Source organism: Zootoca vivipara, chromosome 1, assembly GCF_965207765.1.
Source record: "Zootoca vivipara chromosome 1, rZooViv2.hap1.1, whole genome shotgun sequence".
NCBI classification, from domain to species: domain Eukaryota; kingdom Metazoa; phylum Chordata; class Lepidosauria; order Squamata; family Lacertidae; genus Zootoca; species Zootoca vivipara.
The window spans coordinates 6,284,408-6,303,800 of record NC_142582.1 but is presented as its reverse complement, the minus strand read 5'-3'; the positions used below and the strand labels follow the sequence as shown (position 1 = coordinate 6,303,800).

At 43.4% G+C, this 19,393-nt stretch overlaps 1 protein-coding gene across 3 annotated transcripts in view; it reads right to left on the bottom strand.

The window, feature by feature from the left end:
* Positions 1-374: 374 nt before the first annotated feature.
* The window catches only part of LANCL1 (LanC like glutathione S-transferase 1), a 28,585-nt gene continuing 9,566 nt past the window's right edge, over positions 375-19,393 (bottom strand). For all 3 annotated transcript variants that reach the window (XM_088668054.1, XM_035138751.3, XM_035138756.3), the window contains exons 3-10: positions 16,714-16,831; positions 9,362-9,569; positions 4,321-4,456; positions 3,650-3,796; positions 3,017-3,199; positions 2,391-2,567; positions 1,448-1,520; positions 375-847 (exon numbers count right to left, since the gene is read on the bottom strand). In XM_088668054.1, coding sequence (XP_088524180.1) covers positions 771-847; positions 1,448-1,520; positions 2,391-2,567; positions 3,017-3,199; positions 3,650-3,796; positions 4,321-4,456; positions 9,362-9,569; positions 16,714-16,831 — 1,119 coding nt within the window. In that variant the 3' untranslated portion in view covers positions 375-770. The remainder of the gene's footprint in view (positions 848-1,447; positions 1,521-2,390; positions 2,568-3,016; positions 3,200-3,649; positions 3,797-4,320; positions 4,457-9,361; positions 9,570-16,713; positions 16,832-19,393) is intronic.

Below are 19,393 nucleotides of genomic sequence, written 5' to 3'. Positions count from 1 at the left end.
ACACGGAGCGATGTTGTCAGTCGGTTTCAGAACCTCCTAATGGCTTTTGGCGCGTCTTTCTCCAACACAAAAGCTTTGGCAGACCCATCCTCTTGCCCCTCCTCTTCCTGCGTAATTCTGGAGTTGGGGGGATGGGTCTTCCCCCCTTACTTGCCCCTTCCTGTCCCACCTGGGACCCTGGCTCCTCTACCTTGCCTGAGCCTCGGACACGACTTCCTGCTTCCCCACTGGAATCGGAACTCTCCCTGCTTTCCCCTTTGCTCGGGGACGGGCTTGAACTCAGGAGGGGAGGGACTTCGCGATATCCCCTGTCCCTCACATCATGTAATTTGAAAGATAGAAGGGATAGCACACACACACACAGGGCAAACAGCTGGGCTCCATATATTTTATCCCTTCTATCTTTACAAAACATTAACCAAGTTGCACCCTTATCATTAAAACTGAGAAAGATATATTCATAATGTGAAAAGCCCCCCTTCCTCAAAATAAGATACATAAAATAGCAAGTTTTTTTAAAAAAATACTCCAACAAAATATAGTGCATTTGCCAGCTTTAAAAGCCTGTTCCTTACCTGTAAACCTAAACAATGCACATAATAAATTGGCTAGTAACTTTTAAAAGCAGATCAGACACTGAAAAGAATGTAAAATACTGTACTGATAAACCCCAAAGATTTTTCCATGTTAGACAAGATATGAGATGAAATCCATTTAATCTGCCTTTTCCAGAGATGTGAAGTGCAACAAGCTTCATGCTGGGATGGAATTTACAGTTCAAAAGCTGGGAACTTGGCCTTGGCTGGTACCAGCAGGTCAGCAAGAAAATGTATTGTTCCAGCCATTCCTGAGGAGACAGAAGACAGAGAATAGCAATTACTTACAGCATAAGGAATGTGGCGTTTCCCTAGCTCTAAAGCAGCATATGCAACAGAACCTGCAGAATTGGTTTCTGTGGTCCCTTACTGAGCCTGGCGGCAGCCAAACTATCCCTATAAAGTATTTAGAAGTTTGTTTGGATCCTGGAGAGTTAGCCGATCAATGGTTCTGAAAGCCAACGTGAGTGGCAATCCAAGTGGAACAGGATTCCAGATCCCTGGATGTTAAGGACAACCCACAGATCCAGCTTCCCTTACCTGCTTCAGCTCTGAGAAAGAGCCAAGTAGTCAGCCGAGCTATGGGGGGCTTCAGCCTAAAGTACTGGAACAAGGGAAGCCAGGCCTACCACAGCTAGATGTGACAAATTTAACTTCATCTACAGTGTTTTCCTTTTAAGTATAAGCTTTGAATGACAGTGCTTCAAGCTGATTTGACCAGGCCCCACATGTGCTTATTTTCAACCACATGCTCTAGTGAGCTGATGCAGGATTCTGGGCTGGGAGAACTGTGGAGTAAATACATTCACATCTGAAAATTGTTAAGGAGGAACAAGCTTAACAATGATTACCTTCAAAGAGAGAAAACGGAGTGTCTGGTGTCCGGCAACCATGCTGCCCGTAACTCAAACACCATTCTGCAAACTAAGAAAAGAAAGAAGTTAAGAAGACTAAGGCACAATCCTGTATTAAAGATCCCCACTTGAGGGGTTATATAATCAGCAGAACACTTCTGATACGTCAGTGGGCCCTGGGACAAATTAAATACTGGGACTGAATGATGGTGAGGCAGAGTAGCACTAGACCTAGATCACCACAGATCTGCCAAAGGTGGCAGGAAGAGAAACATGGAACAGGGACATCCTATTTTCCCCACAGCTACTGCTACACTTTAAGTATCACCATATCATGAGTTTTAGAAAAACAGGTCATGCACTTTTAATTACTGTGACCTGTATATGAGTGACTCATTAATAGAAGCACCATGTGCACAGAAGTTTTGCAACAGGTAAAGGCCAGCTTTCCAATTATTATCACATTTCATGATTTCCTAAGTTTAGGTAAAACCCCAAAGCAGAGATAGACAACTCAGAGTTCATGATCCAGAGGCAACAAATAATCTTCCTTTTGGGCAGCCTGTGTGCTCTTTTCAAAATGCAGACAAGCCTTTAAAAAAAAGGCAGTATTCCCCATCCCAGGAGTGATACCAAACATCTGTCATACTTCACTGAAATCAAGGGACTTGAGTACATTGATTTTAATGGATCTATTCCCAGTATGACTAAAGTTGAGTATCTCCCCAAGTCCTTAGCTGGCTGGCATTTGAAGGCTGATCACAAATGATTTTGTCGTGTGTTAGGATCAACCTTCAGTTAGTGGATACAGCTTAGTTTCACCTGACAGGATGTTAGCATGCCCTTTTCTTTATCAGAAAATTGCTTTTGACGACTACCTCAAAATAAAACCTGCTCATCCCAAACAAAGTTCTTGTGTGTGTGTGTGTGTGTGTCTCACCTTGCAGGCTCTGTAGAGATATTTCATGTCTTGAGTGAGGTTGTAGAGAGCCAGGAACGCATATGCATTGCCAGCTGTACCGTGACACAGCCCGTAACCTTTCTTCAGCAACCCCCACTGCCAAATCACTTCAGCACACTGCAAGGCATCGCTGAGGTACTTCTGTTCGCCAAACACCTGCGGAGACAAGAAGCGTTTTGCTCTGGTGTCATCATCCGAGAATAGAACAGGGAGGACTCGGGCATACGTTTGCCAATTAGCTCTTTTATCAAGGAGTGGCCACACACACACACACACTTGGACAAGAACACAGTGACTTTGCCTTACCTTCAAAGACTTTTGGAGTGATAAATGGAAGGAGCACGACCATTATTTAAGTCACAACTGGCTGTCACCATTAGTCAATCGCCACAGAACAGGACACATGGCCAACTCTGAGCAATAAGAATGTCCCGCATTCATGATGCATGACAAGGACGTCTTCAGGAATCATTTGTAAAAGTCTAATTTACATTTCAGAAGGGGGCAGTTATTGCATTTAAATATTATAATCTCCCTGTAAGCAGGGGCGAAAGCTTGCTAGGCTTCTTTACTGTTGCTGCCCATCTCTCTTCTGGAAAGCTTACCTTATAGGCCTGAAGGAGCATGTAGAGAACGCCAGGAGCACCGTGGCACCAATGGACCAGCAGGTCTCTCTTATCCTCAATGCATGGCGGGTAATTTCCCGACGGGAACTTCAACTGGCAGACGTAATCCACACTGGGCTTGACCACATTGTGCAGTTTTGCCTGACTCACTCCAAGGCCAGGCTGAGAGATAAAAGACAAGCACCATGTTAAATCACAGGTGAAGCACTGCTTCAGCCAGCTTTCAATGCATCAAATATGCTAACTTTGTGTCTTTTCTCATTTTCTGTCTCTGGGGCGTAACAAGAAGTCCGGAGGGTGGCAACATGAAAATGCCCCCCCCCCCCCGGCAGTGGCACCTTCAAGGCACCAGCTGAAAATGTTCCTCTTCAACTAGGCCTTTAGCTGATTAACATCCTATGTGGGGATGTTTAAATGTGGGGGGTTTTTTTGGGGGGGGTTATGGGTTTCTTTTGTTTTTATTATGTCTTTTGTGTTTTTATTTTGTATTTTTATGTTGTGAACTGCCCTGTGATCTTCAGATGAAAGTTGCTATAGAAATCAATCAATCAATCAGAAGTTTCATACGGTACAGAGGAGTGGAGCTCCTTCGCTCTGAAGGATGCCTCTCACCTGCATCAGATAGTAATAGATCCCTGCCAGGCCATGAGCAGCTCCTACATAATATTCCTGGTACCATTCATACATCAGGGGGCTCTTAGCTGTGAAGTTCCGCCTCTGGGCCAGGTTCTCGCCAGATGCCACAACTGCCTCACAGACCTGCAGGAAAATCAGAAATAAATGGTGAATGACAAAAACAAACATTCTGAAGCATTCAGTCAATTATTTCTGCTTTTCTCAAGTGACTACTGTTCTGAAATGGATGCTTTGAAATTTTGTTTGTCACAGTTGGACTTAGGGCTTATCCCCATTCCCTCAGGCCCCAGCACTTTCTCGGGGTGGGAACACTCTTTAGCACTTAGTTGGAGCAAACAGCAACCATGTTTTCCACACATTGGTGTTTGTACCGATTTAGAGCTAAGGAACAGGTTTTCTCTGGGAAAGGAGTGGAGCAAGGGGGAAACTGCTTGGACCTGTGTTTTCCAGGCACGGGGCACCCAAAAGTGTGGACAAGCCCCTAAAAAATAATAATCGTGGACTAAGTGTGTGTAGCATTCAACTATCCCATCAGATACACAAGGATTTCTGCTTGTACAACAGGACTCCCTCCCCACCCCACCCCCGGAGGCAGAGAAGATGGATACTATGGTAGTTTAAGGTGGAAGAGGAAATGGGCACAGTACCTGTTGAATATGGTTTTGAGGAATCTTTTCCTCCCCAAATTGTTTGTTCACAAATAGCAAAGCATACAAGTACCCCATACGTCCGTAGAGCATCTCGTCAGGGACCCGAGGGTCAAGTTTGGGCAGATGAAGCAAGCTTGAAAGATAAAACATTTATGAGACTTATACATCTTAAAACACACACACCATGTACAAATTCAGTGATATACACATTTTTCAATTTGTGGGTACAATTCTAAACAACAAAGTTTGTCACCCCTTCTTGTTTATAAATCTGGAATTCTACCCCATAAACATGGATACTGTTTGTATGTTCATTTTTCCCCAAATCACAAGCGAATAAGTATAAAATCAAAACTTCAGGGCTATTTTTGACTTTAGTTTCTGAAGGATAGCTGTGCTCCCAGTGATAAAGCCAGCAGGTATGTTTTTGGTGTGGGGGATAGCTTTGGCTGCCTGCCATTTGGCATTCTGAAATAGAATAAGGCAGGCATCCCCAAACTGCGGCCCTCCAGCTGTTTTGGCCTACAACTCCCATGATCCCTAGCTAACAGGCCGAGGTTGGGGAAGATGGGAATTGTAGTCCAAAACATCTGGAGGGCCGAAGTTCGGGGATGCCTGGAATAAGGCTAGGAGAGCACTCCTAGTTACAGCTGCACAGTAAGGGAGCAGGGCTTGAAAACTGAACCCCCCCCCCCAAAAAAACTTCTTAAAAATTGATTAAAACGTTTGTTAACCACTACTGAGCCAAGACTGAGAATACCTCTGCAGCCTTAACTTTAACTCTCCAGCTCTGTAGCCCAATCATTCAAGATGTAAATGAATCCGCAAAGTATTGCTTCTCCCTGTCCCTGACAGGGAGATAAAAAGAATATTGGTCCTCCCTCCTTTTTTAGAGACAACATCCATTGTTCCAAAAATGACAATGTGGTCACAGCAATTCATATTTTCCCTTCTCGGTGCTGCTTCAGCAGATTTAACAGAAAGCTGGAAAGGAACCTTAGTGAAAATAATTCAGCAAAGCAGGGCAAAGGGCACATGGAGAACATCTGTCCTTCGACAAGCAGCAGGATTCTGTTTTTACCAGCTCTAATTTCTACTGCACTCCTTGATGGTGGTGGTTTTAACCTAATGCCTGCTGGATCAGACCAACAGTCCACCTAGTCCAGTCTCTTCTTCCCATAAAAAGGTAAAGGGGCCCCTGACCATGAGGTCCAGCCGTGTCCGACTCTGGGGTTGCGGCGCTCATCTCGCTCTATAGGCCGAGGGAGCCGGCGTTTGTCCGCAGACAGCTTCCGGGTCATGTGGCCAGCATGACAAAGCTGCTTCTGCTGAACCAGAGCAGCGCATGGAAATGCCGTTTACCTTCCTACCTATTTATCTACTTGCACTTTGATGTGCTTTCAAACTGCTAGGTGGGCAGGAGCTGGGACCAAGCAACGGGAGCTCAGCCCATTGCAGGGATTTGAACCGCCGACCTTCTGATCAGCAAGCCCTAGACTCTGTGGTTTAACCCACAGCGCCACCTGGGTCCCTGATGATCACCTTCTTCCCATAGTGATCAGCAAAATGCTTGTAGGGAGGCATGAAGGAAACAAATCTCCCTCTACCCCTATTTATTCCCTTAGCATATAGAAGTCAGAGGAACATTTCGCGTAGTTGTAGCAACAGAAGGAGTGGGGGAAAACAAGGGTCCCTTCATCAGCTTGGCTGGGACCAATGGTTACTGAAAACTGAAAACGCTGGTGATAATCTGCTTAGGTTAAGGAGGAAAACCATTATGGGCTCTCTGGCCAAAGATGAGTAAACCCATGTCTGGGCTGTATCACTTCAGACTAAATGACTTCCCCTCCCTTTTTTTTTTTTTTAAAAAAAGGCATACCATGAAGTTTATCACCCTTTTTCTGTCACAGTTGTTTTCTATGCACAGTGATCTTTTTGTCTAGAGGAGCATTCAAGTCATGTGACACCCCCCCAATGCAACCTGAAGTGGTACAGTGTGCGCAGAAATTTACTACCTCAGTGAGAACAAGGCCTGTATTATGACTAGGGGAATGTAATGTTCCTCTGTGTCTCTGAAAATGGCTGGTTGTGGAAGTCTGATGGATGCACACGAAAGCTAATACCAATGAAAAACTTAGTTGGTCTCTAAGGTGCTCCTGGAAGGAATTTATTTTGTTTCATGCTAATTTTGCTACTTTTGACCAAGTAAATGTGCATTACTTGTATGCCAATTACATGCAAAACACCACTCTGACATGTATGGCTATACTAACTAAAAGTCAAATCTGAACTGGCCTTTAGTCTAGATATAAGAAAAAGGGCAAATGCATGCAAACAAACAAGGGACTCCCTTCAGGTAGACCTTCTGGAACTGTTCTTGACCAAAAGACAGGCTTCCCCATTGACTGCTCAATATGGCCCAGTGGCAAGAGAAACCACCAGTGAGAGCACATGAATTTATCATAGTTTCCAACATACTTCCTTTTATAGCATCTCAATACATTTCAGGGGAAAAAATGAAATTCCAGCAAGATTAATGTAAACTAGGCCTTAAAATGAAGAGACAAAAATCCCACCATATATTCTTAAAAGAGGCAAATGCACACATGGATTCCACCTAACAAAATAATTGCGGTAGGTGCTAGGTTTAAGAAGTATTTCCTAACAATATACTTGCCACTAGTTGGTGGCTCAACTGGAGCACATGCTAGATGTTATGGTCACATCCATACCAGTAAGGATTCAGAGAAGAAATGAGTCAAAATCATGTATGAGGATGGCATAAAGCGGATTGTAATGGGCAATGGCAGCAGTTTTCTGACACATAATGGAACAACCACTAACAGGAGCAAAACTCCAGAGGGTTAGGAGAAGATGGAGACAGGACAAGCTGCAAAAAGATCCATGATGAATAAATATGCTTAGGATCGAAAGCAGGAAAGCACGTCAAAGATGCTCAGTGGTTGTTCCTTCCTTTGAGGTTTTAATCTCCAGCTATAGAGCAGTTATATGAAAGCATTAAAAGTAAATAAAGAGAATGCATATTTGACCATTGCCAGTTCTGGATGCTTTAGACATCCTGTCCCCAAAGCGACTCTTACGCTCCCTTCACAACACTACTGTATGTATATGGCTGCTTACCCTCACGATACCATTAGGTGGCAGTGTGGGATTATACTAAATTCCCACTCTGTAGCACAACTGAGGTTAAGTGCGGAAGGAACAAAGGAGTAATTTCCAAAATGAAACAAAGAGCGGGATTGCGTTGGAGTGAATATTCTTATGATGGAGAGTATGTTTCTGTCTCTAGTGATAACAGGCCCATGCCTTTTGTAAAAGCCAGAGTCACATCAGGAAAACAACATGAAATCTGCAGAATCACATGACAAATGGAAAACAGCAGGGAATATTGAAATCCATGTGATAAGAATAAAACAGGAAATATGAACATGGGGAATATATAAAGATGACATGCAATGCACATCATATGTTGCTTGCTCAAATGGAAAAAAAGTTTAAAGTAGCTTTAATTACAAAATGAACTATAATGATACCGGCCAAAGTCAGTAGAATAACTGATGAAGAATAGCAAGGATGTATTTTCTGTTCATATACATATTTTCTGTTCATGAAAGGGACGTGGGTGGCGCTGTGGGTTAAACCACATAGCCTAGGGCTGGCCAATCAGAAGGTCGGCGGTTTGAATCCCTGTGACGGGGTGAGCTCCCGTTGCTCGGTCCCAGCTCCTGCCAACCTAGCAGTTCGAAAGCACATCAAAGTGCAAGTAGATAAATAGGGACCGCTCCGGCAGGAAGGTAAACGACGTTTCCGTGTGCTGCTCTGGTTCGCCAGAAGCGGCTTTATCATGCTGGCCACATGACCTGGAAACTGTACGCCGGCTCCCTCGGCCAATAGAGCGAGATGAGTGCCGCAACCCCAGAGTCGGTCACGACTGGACCTAATGGTCAGGGGTCCCTTTACCTTTATTTTCTGTTCATATCAATGCCTTTTATGCAAGTCCTAATAGTATGACAGAGTGTTGCGCCCTAACGCTATTAGGCGGGCTGTGGCTGAGATGTGTTTTCGACGCCAAGTCTCTTCTTCTCATACTCCTGGTTCACCCGGAGTGAAAAGTACATTTATACCAGTAAAACATATAATAAGCTATCTAAGATGCAGAGACGGGGCAGCAACATCCATCTGGGACCAACTGCCCAAACTGTCTCTCAGTGCTCATTCCACCCAGTCATAAACAATTATGTAACATGATTTAAGAACCAGTGGGTGAATTTGCTTAAATCCCCCTTGTCTCTCCAGCCTTTTTTCCTCCTGTTGTGTCTGTTAAGACTGCACGCCACTATTTAAAACTGTACATTTCCCTGAATGCATTAGCAGAAACGCAACATACAAGTACGGTAAGTACTGTATATTCCTGCGTATAAGACTACTTTTTAACCCAGGAAATTTTTCTCAAAAGGCGGGGGTCCTCTTATACGCCGGGTCATATTTCTTATACGGCGAGTATATCCCAAACTCTATATTTTAACTGGAAAAGTTGGGGGTCATCTTATACGCCCAGTCTTATACGCCCAGAATATACGGTAAATAAAAATATACCTGATGGAATCACACCTAGGACAGAGATGCTTTGGGCTGCAAATACTATACACTTACCTGGGAGTAAAATCCCAGTGAACTGCTGGGTATGGATATGATTTGTGACTTTTGCAACTCTTCCCTGACAAACCATTTGGTCAAAATAAATAATGCAAAATGTTTCGCAGTGTATTAACAGCCCTTTCCAAATTTACGTCAAAATCAGTTACAGTGGCAACAGAAAACACTGGCTTTTATTGAGGCTGAAGTAATGGGTATTGCATACTGAATGGAGAACTCCCTAAACATTATTGTGTTTTCATGGAAACGGTATTTGAGTGACCTCTTTGACTGCCTTTCTAGATATTACAGTTTACCCTGGCTGAGATGATAAATCCTAGCGTAGTGAGGAATATCAGCTGAAATACCCTTCAGGCATTACCGGGCAATGCAATCTTCTGCTTGCTTGTCGTTCTGTAGTTTGTGGAATACCACAGCAGCCACTGCCAGAGGTCCAGCATCCCCACACAAGAAGGTGATGGATCGCTTTGTCAGGCAACTCAGGCTCTTCTTTACATATTCCTGGGCCATCTGGAGGAAGGATGGGTCTCCATAGACATTATACAGATGTAAGTATAGCAAAGCAATGCCTGCAAAGAGATTAGAGAAGTTAACCCAAATTAACTCTGATGTTGTGTAACATTTTAATATCTATTTCAGTAATTATGCGCTGGTGTAGATCAGAAATCCAGCAATTGTTGACACCCACGTGGGCATACTGACAATTGTAGATTTATCCAGAGAGTGTCTGTTAGGTGAATGTTAGCGTTCTCCAGTGAGACTCTAAACATTTGCTGCCATGTCTTTCAAAAAAAATAAAATAAAAATGGAGAAATAGATATGCATTTTGAGATTATTTCATTTCTTACATTCCTTGTCCATGTAGTTTTTGTGGAAACTGACAATTGCTGAAGTTCTCAGAACATTACTTTAGACACAACCACTTTTCCACTTTGAACTGGAACCTCAGTCTCCTGTATCATCACCACACACACTTTTGAATCTTTCCATCAGTTTCAAATTCAGCTTCATGAAGTCACATCTCTAGCTCTAGTTTTGCCACTGTAGGACAAGAAACCACCATCATTAGACTAGCTCATAAGACTGTGGCAAGGATAAGTAGGCGCTGGACTGTAAAAAGAGCTGGTTTGTTAAAGTGGACAAAGACTAAGCTGAATCAGGAAGTCTGCAGTTCAAGTATTACTTCTTCCAGGAACTCACCATGGCCTAGTTCACACATAATGCTAAACTATACAGTGGTGCCTCGCTTAACGAATGCCCTGCTTAACAAAATTTCCGCTTAACGAAAGGTTTTTTCTAGCGGAGGTTGCCTCGCTAGACGACTGCATTTTACGAAAAATTCGTCTAGCGAATTGCGGTTTCCCATAGGAATGCATTGAAATTCAATTAATGCGTTCCTATGGGCAAAAAAAAATCAATAAAAAAATCAATGCATTCCTATGGGATTCGCTAGACGAATTTTTCATTATAAGAGAAGACCTGTGGAACGAATTAAATTCGTCTAGCGAGGCACCACTGTAGTTCATTATCTCCTGCCAACCTAGCAGTTCAAGTAGATAAATAGGTACCGCTCCAAGTGGGAAGGTAAACGGCGTTTCCGTGTGTTGCTCTGGTTCGCCAGAAGCGGCTTTGTCATGCTGGCCACATGACCTGGAAGCTGTACGCCGGCTCCCTCAGCCAATAACGTGAGATGAGCGCCGCAACCCCAGAGTCGGTCAGGGGTTCCTTTACCTTTACCTATAATTCATTATACCATGGCTTAGAGTTATGTGTGAACTCTGCCTAGTTGCTTAACTGTGGTTTGCCTATTGCAAGCAAATCTCGATCTGAAGCCGTGGTTTGTTGTTGGCTTACTAAACTGCGCTTGTTTTAACGATGTCTTGGCATCACACATGAACACATAGTACTAATCCAATGTACAGGACTGTTGTAAGGATTACAGCAAGATCAATATACTAGAAGGCCTCTGAATACCCTTAGAATGCTTCATAAGCGCTTAGTTTTCTTATTAGGCACAAAGCAATTATGAAAGCGCTATATACAGTACATTATAAATGGAAATAGTTAACAAGGCAGTATTCTGAACCTGTCCAGGCAACAATCCTCTTATGAATCATGAACGTGACAGCAGCCATACTGCAGCAGTAGGAGCTGCTAAGGCCCCAAATAAACTAAGCTTCTTTAGTTATTTAAATATTAATGTAGAAATCTAAAAACAAATTCAAGCAGTGCTTGGACCAGTGTGGTTTAATCATGAGCTGAACATACAGTGAACCACCCCTCACTGAATCCAGTAAGAGCCAGCGGCTTGCATCAACTCCAGAATTCTCATTTTGTCCCTAGCAGCGTGCTTTCCATCTCATTAACCATTTTTAAGATGACACAGGTCTCTGTATTTAAGCCTAAATTAATAGAGCCAATGTCTTCAGATTTCAGTGCAGAAAAGAAAAAGGGAAAAGAAGAACAGCCTTCAAAATTACCTTTCACTATACAGGGGATCGTTTTAAATTTAGATCATTTTCTCATTTTGCATGGGTAATCTCCAAAGCTTCACACCACAGACAATTCAATTCAGCATGTATATTAAGGGCAAATTTCCATTTCTCGCTAAAGTTAATAACCTTGTCCGCTCTTTAGGCAGTTTCAGTGTTAGTATTTCCAATGAGGGCAGCTCAGAGGTATGCTACCATCAGTCATGTCTGCAAAGGTGTGCACCTGAAGCTGTTTTTAAGAAGGGAAAGCCTTATGCTGGCAGGCAGGCATCTTTCTAGGATTTGGTAAAGCAAAACACTCCAGGACTGAGTCCTTAACAGACAGAAGGTCCACCTACACCTGAGTAGTCGCTTGCCCGGGCAGCACAAAATTGCCACTGGGGAAAGTATCTCAACAGTCAGTACTTTTTTCTTGAGCCTAAAGGAAGGCATGGCAATATTGTCATTGCAATTCCTCATCTTTTAAAGACTGGAGGAACGGGTGATGAAAAAGCTGAACTTCCTTCCCTAGAAATGTTGGGCGTGATTGCAGCTGATCCTCTGGACTCTTAAAAAATTTCTTTCCTATTAATGCTCTGCTGATCTTTACATCAGTTAGTGAGGCTCAAGGATGTGGACAAGGTGCTTGGATCAGTCAGGTCAACCACTTGTGTTTTGGATCCTTGCTCCTTTTGGCTGACAAAAGCTAAGGGGGGGGGACACCTGGCTGAGCCAGGGAGGCAAATAATGCCTATGAGAGGGGATGGTCTCTGCCTGCTTGAAGGAGGCAGTGATAAAACACTCAAGAAACCCTCCCTGGATTAAAAAAAAAATCCAAGTAACTACCAGTCAGTTGCTAATCTTCCCTTCTTGGGCAAGCTTCTTGAGCAGGTAATTATGGACCAGATCCAGATACTCAAGATCCATTTCAACTGGGGTTTAGGACCAGTTTTAGCACAGAAACTGCTTTGGTTGCCCTGCATAATGACCTCTGTTGGGAGAGAGACAGGGGGAATGTGTCCCTGTTAATTCTCAACTGCTTTCGATACCTTCGACCACGGTATCCATCTGGAGCAGCTGTCCAAGTTGGAAGTGGATGGCTCTGCTCTGTGGTGGTTCCAGTCCTGCTTGTGTGGACGTTCCCAGAGGGTGATGCTTGGGGAGTGCTCTTTGGTCCCAAGGAACCTGCAATGTGGGTTTTTCAGGGTTCAATTTTATCCCCTGTGCTGTTTAACACCTACATGAAACTGCTGAGTGGGGTCATCTGGAGTTTTGGAGTACGGTGTCAGTAAAATGCTGATAACACACAGCTCTACGTCTCCCTTTACATCTGCAGGTGAGGCAGTGGATGTTGTGCTGGACCTTTGTCTTGCCTTAGTAATGGACTGAACAAGAGCCAACAAACTGAAGCTCAGTCCAGATAAGACTGAGGCACTGTTAGTGGGCGGTTCCCTAGATCAGATGGATGGGAAGTCACCTGCTCTTGATGGGGTTACACTTCCTCTGAATGTGCCCCTCTCTTGAATTTAAACAGGCCAGACTCCCTGTCAAACACTGGCATGGAACATAACATGCAGAAGGAACTCCACTAGATGTTTCCACACAGTAAAAGCTTCACAAAAGAATTTGCCCAACTGTGACATCCTTTTTTGTGTATAGTTGTTTTAATAAAAAAAGCTTTTAAACCAAAACATAACAAATACAAAAGGAATGTACAAAATAACTCAATACCAAAACAGTACAACCATAATTTAATATTATGCCAAAAGAAGTTGTGCAGCAGATAAAGATATCCACTTAAATAAGACACCAAACAGATTTTCATTTAAGATGCAAATAGGATTTGCCACCTGCAATCTTATTTTGGCAGCAGACACTGCATACGGAACAACTTGGCATGTAAATATTTAGATTGCTTTAAGTAGCTGTTCAGTTTGTTGCTTTTCAGATAAAAAGTGATCCAGACCAATACTGGATTCAAGAACTAATTCCTGATCTTCACAGAAAGTATGCTGCTGCCAACTAAATGCAAGGATCAGACACAATCCTTTTTAAAACAACAATTTTGTACCATAGTCAACATGTTTTTAAATTTCAGGTATTTCAAGCATCTATATCAAGGCAAGATATGAGATGATCTTGTTGGGCTTCTGTATCTTGCAGCCCAGTCTTCAGGAAAGCCCCCTTGGAGGGGGAAGAGCATGGAAAATTGGCATCAAAGGACCAAGGCACAAAACAATAAATGAATTCAGTTGCTCCAGCTTTCCCTACCTGTTGCGGAGGAAGCTTTCTAGCCAATATTCTAAACAAGCAGCATCTCGTGTGGCAAGTATAGCATGCAAGCCAGGCCCTTTAACAGGTGAAAACCATTCCCACAACACTCTAACAGCACAACCTTCTGCTGTGCCAGTTAAGGGGCTGAAGGCAGAAATCCAAGGCCCTTAGCACAGTTCAGGTGACCATCCACCTTAGGTCTGCCAATTGCTCTTTTACAACACATGCAGTGCATGCTGGGTCTTCGGACCAGGGAGGAATACCTGATCGGTGCCTCTACCATCCATCAGAGGATCGGACAGCAGTGGCATGTGATCAGTAGACTAGGGTGACTTGGCTAGTCCCCTAAAAGTTCCTGGTAAATTAGAGTATTAAAAGCCTGGTGCCTCCTTCCCAAAGCCCGGGAAGCTTCTGTCCAGCTTAGGGAAGGAGGTGTGATGCTCGCATGTGCAATGTTAAGCCTCCCACACATTGCCCTCACATGCTGGTGCCTCTGGCCCTAACTGTTCCCCTACAAAAAAATTCACAGCATGCCACTGTGGGATAGGATCCCAGAAGAAGCTAAGGAACATCCATTCACTGAAAGGATGGTAACAGAAACCGTATCTGTGAAGGAAAGGGGAAAATAGAATCATAGAGTTGGAAGAGACCACAAGGGCCAACGAGTCCAACCCCCTGCCAAGCAGGAAACACCATCAAAGCATTCTTGGCATATGCCTGTCAAGCCTCTGCTTAAAGACCTCCAAAGAAGGAGACTCCACCACACTCCTTGGTAGCAAATTTCACTGCCGAACAGTTCTTACTGTCAGGAAGTTCTTCCTAATGTTTAGGTGGAATCTTCTTTCTTGAAGTTTGAATCCATTGCTCCGTGTCCGCTTCTCTGGAGCAGCAGAAAACAATCTTTCTCCCTCCTCCATATGACATCCTTTCATATACAGATGCCTTGCACCAGTCAACAGCCTAATGACAAGATTCAATCAGAGGAAAACATGCTTCTGAAGCCCAGCGCCAGCATATGCCAAATCACTGCTCCCATGTCTCAGCCAGTTCCCTTTTACAGAGGAGGAATTGTGAGGAAAAGAGCCATGACCATTCCTTCCCAACATCTCTTATTAGCTGCCACACAAGCGCCAATTGATTTTGGATTGCCAGGAGATTATCTACATGAGGAGATGCTCAACAAGCCTTTCCCACAGAAGCAATTAAGATGGAATGCTGTTGCCTTGGCCCGATTAATTTCTTATAACCTGAAACCACACTGAATAAATTAACAAAAGTAGGATTGGGTGGGGTGTGTGTGGGAGAGCAGGCAAGCCCTGGAACAGCAACACATTCCAGTTCCCTGGCTGTGACCCAGAGGAAATCCTTCAGAGACTCACTCTCAATTTCAAACATGTTAAGACAAGCCTATGAGTTTAGAATCCACAAGCAGAAAATCAAGCAGCAGCAGCAGCGTTGAGGCACTTCTCTGCCCTATTCAGGAATGCTTTGATGGTGTTTCCTGCTTGGCAGGGGGTTGGACTGGATGGCCCTTGTGGTCTCTTCCAACTCTATGATTCTATGATTCAAGTTGAATTCTGCCTCTCTGGTGGCAAAGCCACTTCTCCCACTACAATTGATGCCTGCAGAAAGTTTAACAATTCCACAGTAAATAAATGCCTCCCCAATCGCACATTTGCTTCTCATGATAAGACATGGAATAATAAACAAGGAAGCTGCAATTAAGCTCAGTTTCAAAAGATGTCAAGGCAGGATCGTGGTTTGTTTCTGCGTAACAAGTCAAGGTTCCTACCCAGCCCTAAACCAAGGTTTGCTGTTGACTTTTGGACCTTGGCTTATTAGCTACCAACAAATCACAATCCTGAATTCATACAACACAGGAAGCTAAACTTAACTGCTCACAGGAGGAGAAGCAAATTCGGAATGATCAGGCACCATGTCCCAACACTAGACCACAATAAACTAGAAGGCTGCACATTTTTGTCTACTGATCAGTTTGATTGATTAAAAAAACAAACCACTGATTTTTTTTAAAATGCCTGGCAGATTAATGTTTTTAAAAGAAAAAAAATTGTATATATATTTACAAATCTCCCCCAACTACGGTTTTATTTATAACTAGTGGCCTTGTAGTCAGCATTGCTCAGGAATCCTAAGACACATCCCCCACCCCCAAAAAACTATATACGGTAGTTTTGAAACCAGTGAGTAAAATCAGGGCAGTTTGAAAAGGTTCAGTCCACCATCTTGATTCAAAATGGCATCCAACTGTATTCATAGGCAGAAAAAAGGCTCATGGATCTCGAGAACCATCTAGGCAAAATGTTATGATATAATAAGAGATGTTCAAATGCTCTGTGAACAATCAACTCCCCCAAATACATAGTCAATTAACCAATTATAGCTGCATAAATTTGCATGTACTGAGTTATCTTTAACTCAGCAATAGCTCCAATTCCTAGGCTTTATTAGCACCTTGATATGAATGCCAATCCAGGACTTTTTGTTACAAGGCCAAACCAAGCCACCTGATTCACACAAAGCTAAGCCAGGTTTTATAAAGTTGTGCTTTATTAAGCCATAGGCTGTTGGTGTGTGTGAACCCTGCCCTGCAGATTAAATGTGATTTGTTTACTAACAGTTATTGGCTTAAAAACCTTCGCAACAAAAGGTGCATGCCTTGAGCCGCATTCCTAGGCACAGTTTCCTCTCTGCACACAAGTATAGAAATGAAATGAAAAACAGAAATAAATCCTGGGTGGGGTGGGGTGGGGGGAGGAATAGCACCTAGATATTGTTGTGGTGACTGTAACATAGTTTTCAAATGCCATTTGGCAATTACCTTATAAATCTGAGTTTCTTACCCTGCTGGATGTGTCCTTCAGCTGCTCTTTAGCCTAATGCCACATTTTTCTCTGAGTGGCAAATGTATTTAATTCACACATGTCTTCAGGTGCCACCATCCTACCTGCCCAGCCGGTGTAGCCAGTGCAATCTCTGGGGTCCGCAGACTTCAGGCCCCTTTCCATCTGCTGGAGAAGCTCCCTGATCTTATTGTTCAGGTGCTGGGTGAACTCAGGAGTCAGCTGTGAGTGTTAAGAGAAATACTGTAGTTATGCCTCGGCAGACACACTGCGGCTTATCAAGTTGCAGCAAAACAGCATAGCGGGATAAGCGCTTTAAAGCGCTCAGCACTTTTAAAAGAAAGCTGGATCTCTTTCGGCAACCTCAAGAAAATAAAGAGCTTATTACTCAGGCAGCAATAATTAGGGAGAGACCGAGAAAAGCCCTACTCACGATCACTCCATACCTAAACTCATTCACTTGGGGTTAAAGCCCCACTGATTTCAATGAAGCTTTTGTCCAAATAACTATGATTAAGAACCCAAACATATATATTGAGAGCCATATTCTCTCTCCCAATAGTAACCTGGTTATCCATGCCTTTATTACCTCTAGGCTATAGCACTGCTGTGCTATACCCTCAGGGGGCCCTCCAGCCTACTCAAATTCTAAACAGTAGATTCTGCTAGTTGACTGCAGTTTGACAAAAAAAAAGTATGGGAATAGTACATTACAATGCTGTTTGACAGTTTGCGCTGACTCGCCACATATCTACTGCAAGTTAAGTTGCTGCATGGGACATTGTGGGATAGATACATCAGTGTTTGCTGTTGTAAGCATGCCTCCCCAAATAGTCAAGGGTGCCAGGTGGCATCAGCCAAGCCCTATGCCAAGCCCTATGCCAAGTCCGCTGCGTTTTCCTAATTGTATCAGGACATGTGCACCCCCTGCACACTTTGAATGTTTACCGTAGCAAAAAATGACATCTCTGTGCTGCTGCGTCTATTGGTTCTGATACTCGCGGGCCCTGGAAAGTGATTGCTACCCCATGTATGGTGGCGTTTATATACCAAGTAAGCAATGGCCGAGGTCCTGGGGCTTCTTCTAACCTTGCCTTTATTGCCACTACAATGTGGCTCCTTCCTTCGCTGCTTAGGAATACTGGAATCTCCAGCTTCCCGGAAATAGCACTGCTGGACTTAACACAGAAAGGAACTCCTGGAAGATTAGTGGCTACGGCCAAACTAGATATGATGGGGCAGTTTGTTCCTTTTTCTTTTTTCACATATAAAGCTGGGGTGTGGGGGGGGCACTACTTTATATTTGTGGAAGAGGATGGCTGATCTTTCTCCCACATGGCTCCCAGTTTGGTTCACTTCTGGCACTGGAGCCAGGTTGGTGGTGGTGGTGGAGGAGTGCTTGACGTGACGGGAGTTAAAGGAGGCACGGCAGGGGAGAATTCATCTCCACTCACCCACATGTAGTTTTTGAGACGCAGATTCCCCTGTTTTATAAGGGCAGATGTGTGGTGAAACACAGCTGACCCATCACAGTCACATCACAATTTTTTGATCATCTGTACTCAGTTATTCTGCTTTTAATCGCACTGTCTGAAAAAGTGCTAAGTAATGATTTCACTTTTGAATAAGGCAAGCATTAATCAAGAGATTATTATGATTATTTTGCTGTGTGGTTTGTCAAGATGCAGAAGTTTACTACTCAAACCATAACATTTTGTTTATTTACTTTCCACTTTAACAAAAATATAAATAAATTCTGGCTTTGCAGGCCAGGGTAAAACTCCTTAAGACCAATCTGTCCCAATGGAGATCTTCCCCACTGAAGATCTATGTATCCGTTGCCAAAGGCGAAAGTGAAATGGTGTCAATTAAATAATACTAATGAGAAATTCGAAGATTGGATGGGTCACTGCTGTAGTCCTGCCTGCTAGAGACCCGAGCCAACAGTTCCAAACATCTTTGGTGAGTCCATTCAGTTTAACAGTCCCTGCCCCCCCCCCCAAGCACTAAACTTATGAAGCAACCATTGAGCAGTCTCAGCAAGTCCTGCATCAGTTGGGAGGGGTTACTGACACAGGAGAAGTATGCACTATGTTTGTGTGTGCGTGTTTGAACAGGACTTTTATTAGGGATCAGATGCAGGCAACCTGTCAGATTCAGCTAGTATGGATTTCAAATTAATGTCTGGTCCATGCACAAAAGGCCTAAAAATAAATGCTTGCATTACATTGCATTGGTTTGCAATAATCTTGATAATGTCATAATATGGACGACCTCACTGTTATGACAACAGAATGTCCTAAAAGTTATTATTTTGAGATATATGATATTAAAAAGGAGGAAGTGCCATTCTGAACAGCAGAGCAATGCTGTCAAAACAAATATTTTATTCTCTTTACGTTCGGATTCATGAGCGTCACAGGCACTCAGCACAGCACATTTCCCCCCAAGTGATGTTATAAACATTCACTACCCTGGCCAAAAATCATACAGCATCCCCCCCCCAATATATGAAAATTTGAAGCGGTGATGCAGTGTCCTGCCCAGGGGCAGTGACAGAACAATTGCAATTTCTAGCTTATTGGACAAGTTCTCATGCCACACCCTTCTCTGAAGATAATTCAGTTCTTTTCATCTTAGCTTTTCAGCAGTTGTAGTAAAATGGAAACCATGTTCTCATCTCAAATTCATTAAGGAATAAGCAATATATGCAGACAGGCCTCTTTATTCTCTAGTGTGAAGCTAAGATGCTTAGATGACTTGAAAGACCTGCATTGGCTCCCA